Source organism: Octopus bimaculoides, chromosome 25 (assembly GCF_001194135.2).
Source record: "Octopus bimaculoides isolate UCB-OBI-ISO-001 chromosome 25, ASM119413v2, whole genome shotgun sequence".
NCBI lineage: Eukaryota > Metazoa > Mollusca > Cephalopoda > Octopoda > Octopodidae > Octopus > Octopus bimaculoides.
Genome location: NC_069005.1, coordinates 5,789,281 through 5,794,588, shown reverse-complemented (window position 1 = coordinate 5,794,588; position 5,308 = coordinate 5,789,281). Strand labels below are relative to the sequence as shown.

At 35.0% G+C, this 5,308-nt stretch overlaps 1 protein-coding gene across 1 annotated transcript in view; it reads right to left on the bottom strand.

The window, feature by feature from the left end:
• LOC106879256 (alpha-2-macroglobulin receptor-associated protein) overlaps window positions 1-2,600 on the bottom strand; it is a 12,889-nt gene extending 10,289 nt beyond the window's left edge. Inside the window, exons 1-2 of the mRNA XM_014928753.1 lie at window positions 2,418-2,600; window positions 1,414-1,430 (exon numbers count right to left, since the gene is read on the bottom strand). Of these exons, the coding sequence (XP_014784239.1) occupies window positions 1,414-1,430; window positions 2,418-2,600 (200 nt within the window). The remainder of the gene's footprint in view (window positions 1-1,413; window positions 1,431-2,417) is intronic.
• Between the last annotated feature and the right edge of the window lie 2,708 nt (window positions 2,601-5,308).

The window sequence follows — 5,308 nt, the reverse complement described above, 5'->3', positions numbered from 1 at the left end:
CTTTTTTTTTTTTTTTTTTTTTTGGTAGTGATGGGGATTCTCTATGCATATAGTTAACGCCATGATTAACATCAATAAGTCTATTATTAGAATCATTTCACTCTTTGATGCCAACAGGGAAGAGGAAGAAGAAGAAAAGAACACATCAATCGTAACAATAACAAAGTCTACCATAAGCATTATGATGTCCAAACAATAAAGCACGCACACACACACGTGGACAACCATGCCAACATTAAAAATATACTTAACTAATAGCAGATGGCCTATGCGGGGTGTTCAATTAGCTAGAAATAGCAGTGAAATGTCCCTCTCATCATATCTTACCCTTTTAAAACAAACAAACGTGTTATATGGGATCCCGGCTTCCCTGTATATATATATTAAAAATGGGGAAGGCCGGTTTATGGGATTATCTTAAGATTCCCGTCCATAAAGGGTTTAGCTTTTGTTGGCCCAAGACCTCTTAAAAATATGGAGGAGGAAATCTTTTTAAGAGGTCTTGGGCCAACAGATTTTGGGATCTGACCATCCGCCATAAAGCTAAACCCTTTATGGACGGGGATCATAAGATAATCCCATAAGCCGGCCCTCCCCTTTTTTTAATATGTACCATTCTACATCTTAGAGTGCGCTTCTTCTCCGGATTTATGTTTTCTACAAACGATATATATCAAGAGAGAGAAAGAGAATAGTCACGGATGGAGTGTCTTTGATCATAAATCTACTCGATCAGGATTGGCTTGGTGTTAAACAACAATACAAAGATATGAACCAACGAGGGAGGTTTTACATGTTCACTTGACGTTCTATAAATGGCAGCCGAATCTCTCTCAAATCATATTCTGCCGTGTTAAAAAAAAAAAGAAAGGACACGGCTCATGTACTTCCCTCTACACAGAGGTAAAACGGGACGGCATGGCTGTATTGTCATCGATAATAAGATTGCTTATTCATAGCTAACCTGTGATTAAATAACAACAAAAACATAGGCTTGAAAGAGAGAGGAGGAAAGTGTCTTCGTTTAATATCATAATCCTTCAGACAACCAGGATACTCTCAAAGGATATTAAATCGATCTTTAATATTTGGCTATTTTCTCAAATGCCACCGGGGTCGACTTGTCTTTTATCCTTTCGGGGCCCATAAAATAAGTACAAATTGAACACTGAGATCGAGATGTAATCGACCCATCCCCTTCCCCTAAATTGCTGGCCTTGTGCCACAATTCGAAATCAATATTTGGCTATCTTATTGTATCGATCTCCTCCAAACGATGAAAGGCAAAGTTGACTCCGACGGAGGCAAACGGCCAGCAGTTTTGAGGGGAGGGGGTCAAGTGATATCACCGACCCCGGTACTAGACCGATAAATTGTTTTATCGACCTTGGAGGAATGGAAAGCAAAACAGACCTCGACGGGGCTTTAAACTGAGAACATAAAGAGCCGGAAGAAATTACGCAAAGTATTTATTTTTGACCCTCTAACAATAAAATAACACTAATAATAGCAGTTTCTCTTATTTATAATGTTTAACAATTTCAAACATTAATGATAAATATATTAGGTTCTTGTTTTTCACGAAGACGAAGTATACCTCTACACAATAACAGAGACATTGTACTATAACCCCCCCCCCCCCAGAAGGAACCGTTATCTGATATCTCAAGATGCTACGAACAACAGTTGAGTTACATACTATAAAGATATAGATATGCCTACACTAGGTTTCATTTCAAAACATCCGTTTTTTTTTTTCCGAGTTATGAGGAAACATGGTCGAGTATGTGCACTTGTGTGGGTATTCCAAGACATATTTATTATTTTCATTTGTAGATGTGTGGTAAGTAAACAGATTGGATAGTCACGGTGGGAATACCTTTAACCATGGGTTTGCTCGATCAGTGATGAGAAACGACAACAAACAACAACAATGAAAATGTGAAAATAATAACAATAATAATCAATTTCAGAAACCATATATTTTCTACTATGGGGGTGTGTTCCTTTAGATACACCTCGTAATCTGAAGAGGGCGTAGTCGCGCAGAGAGAGAGACTCAAATAATAATAAATAATAGGTTTATCACCAGATTTGATGCTATCACCTATAGTTCTTTCTTATGTACCTTTAGCCGCCGAATCCAATCTGGTAGATATTTCAGACCAAGCGTGTTCTGTGGTAAGAATAACTAATTCCGTTTCACGACGCAAAGACCATGTGTTGGGCCTTGCTTCCCTTTACGACATAAACAAATAATTAACGATTTCTAAACAATAACAGAAGACTTTCATTTAATAAAAGAAAACAAAAAACGAAAAAAGAAAGCATCAATAATTATGTTATGTAAAGATAAGGACACACGGACACACATTTACTCTGCAAAGTTAGGAAGATGGTAATTGACTTTTTTTTACCTTTTCGGCTTTATTCCAAATCTCTTGGACTTTAATCATTCGAAAGTGACGTCCGATTGCTGCATTATACATGAGATTGTTTGCGTCGACGTTTATCTTCTGTTTATCTTTAAGATATTTATTAGCTTCTATGGCAAAAACCAGCGAGATGAAATAAATCGCGGAAAACGTGAAAGTCGACATTGTTGAGAAACAGAAGAAAAAATATACTCTGCAAACGTTACTCCTGCAATTAGTTCCCTTGGTTTTTATATGGAAGCCCAATAGTGATACAATTTTTTTAAAATCATATTTTCATTTTACGGCTTAGCTAGAGATGAATGGGTGGAGGTATAATGGCCCAGTGGTTAGGGCAGCGGACTCGCGGTTTCGATTCCCACTGTGTGCGTGAGTGTGTGTGTCTGTGTGTATCTCTGAAGTCGTAACTGACAGGAAATTTGTGAAAGAGTTAAATTGTGATAGGCTGAAACTGGTCTTATGAAGAAAATATCCTAGGCTTTTGTTCTTTCAGAAAAATTTTCCACATTGAGGTTTGTTCAAAAGATTGTTTACAAATGATTGTTTTGTTACTGTTTGAACTATTTTCATTTGAGGAAGTTTGTGAATTGTTATTGCTGTTGTTGTTGTTGTTATCAAACATAATTTTCAACTACATTTTTTTCATTGAAATGTCAAGAATTTTTTTTTTCATTTTCTAACATTTGTTTTTCTTGGGTGTGTCCATTGATTTTTTTTTTTTCTTACATTTAAAAAAATTGTTTTGGTAGTTCTTTCACTTTGACAAATGTAAATTTCTCTTGAGGGGTGGTCCTGCAAAAGAAAAGGCTATTTCTGCCTTAGAGTCAGACACTAAAATAAAATGGAAATATTTTTCAGAAATGACTCCATAGGTTTACCATTGATTCCATGACATTAAGACAAAGAAATATACACACACAAATGACGAGGTTTCTGTCTATGAAGTTCACTTGCACGGTTTTGGTCAGCCGGGGGTTGTAGTAGAAGACATGCATAAGGTGCCATACAGTGGAACTGAACCCGAAACCACCTGACTGTGCCTATAATTTCTAATATAAGTAACAGCCTGGGGGTGGGGAGTTAAGACTGATTAACGATTTCAAAGTTTAACCCTTTCATTACTGTATTTATTTTGAGATGCTCTGTGTTTCTTTCAATTAATTTAAATATAACAAAGAATTTAGTAAAATAACTTAGTTATCATTAAGCTAGTGTTAGGAACATAAATTGTGACTAAGGTTTGGTGGAAGATTTTAATTCAAAACTTATGAAAACAAGACATTTGTACTCAGAGCCAGAGCCGGTTTCAGCCGGGTTGGTAACGAAAGGGTTAAGAATTGTTTCTCTATTATATATTTTAACCCTTTTGTTACCATATTTCTGTTGAGATGATCTGTGTTTCTTTCAATTACTTTAAATATAACAAAGAATTTAATAAAATAACTTAGTTATCATTCAGCTAGTGTAAAGCACATAAGTTGTGACTAAGGTTTGGTGGAAGATTTTAATTCAAAACTTATGGAAACAAGACATTTGTACGACAGAGCCAGAGCCGGTTTCAGCCGGCTCTGATAACGAAAGGGTTAAAGATTAAAACCAGCAAAAGAATGAAAGATAATCACATATATACAAACATAAATAAAATAAATAATAATACATTAAAACATTTCTAAAAATTCAATTTTATTTTGATTAGTTTTTTTAAAATATAAATATTTTTTTTTTCAGAAAAAATTCTGAATAACAATAAAGTATTTTTTTTTTTCCTTCTTCTTTAGACTAGATCAAAAATCAATAGCTGATTGGGTAAGTAAAGACATTATTTGCTATTGTTGTTTAGCACCAGGTCAGCTCTGATTGAGCAGACCTGTGATAAGAGGTTTCCCAGCCATGGTTATCTTGGACTACATTAAACTAATTGTGTCCTTTCTTATTTAAGATGGTAAGGTGAGATTTGAAGGCGGCTCTCTCATTAGTTTGAAGTATTATTTTTGATTTTCTAACGAAGGAGATTCCTGGTTTCATTATCCATCAGTGACACTCCCTATCTAGGACTACATCATCTGATAGCTATATCCTTCCTTTACGATAGGGTTAGGATGTGTTTTCAGCAAGATTTAGCTGTTCGTATTAGCAAATTCAAACACTCACTTACACAGTCTCCCTCATTAGCTTGAGCAAGTATTATCTTTGTTATCTAACATTGGTTCAATCCCAGAAACTCTTTTGGGGAGGTGCAGCAATGTTAGGAGTTGATTGAAGCAGTCTCTTTTAACTGGTACTCATTCTACTGACCCTGGAAAATGGAAAGGCTGAGTCGATCATGGCGAGATTTGAACTTAGAACATAAATTATTTTATATGTCATGTTATTGACTCAGCTAATTTACTGGTTTTTCTAATTAAGTAATACCAATAAATAAGGTGCAAAAAGACTAGAGCAACCTTCCGTTTACTTCCAGAATTGTGCCAGGAGAAAGACAGTCATTTTAGCAATTATCTTTCATTTAATTACGTGAATTATTATAAATAATTGAAAACAAGCTTCAGTCGTTTTGGTGGGGGTTGTTTGTGTATATTTTCACTTTTTAAATGTTATTTTACATCACAATTTGTGAACATTAGCATCATGTGTTGTCATTGGTTACAGATTTTCAAACGAGCCAATCACTGGCTCACAGCATTTATGAAGATGGGACTGACAACAGGGTACCTCTCACTCAATAGACCTCAGGCCTAAAATAAACATTTGCTTGTTCTTCTCACCAGTATTTATACCTTTAGCTAATATCATCAAAAGATTATAATCTACTTGTGTATATGTGTGTGTGTATGTATATATATATGTATGTATATATATATATATATATATAT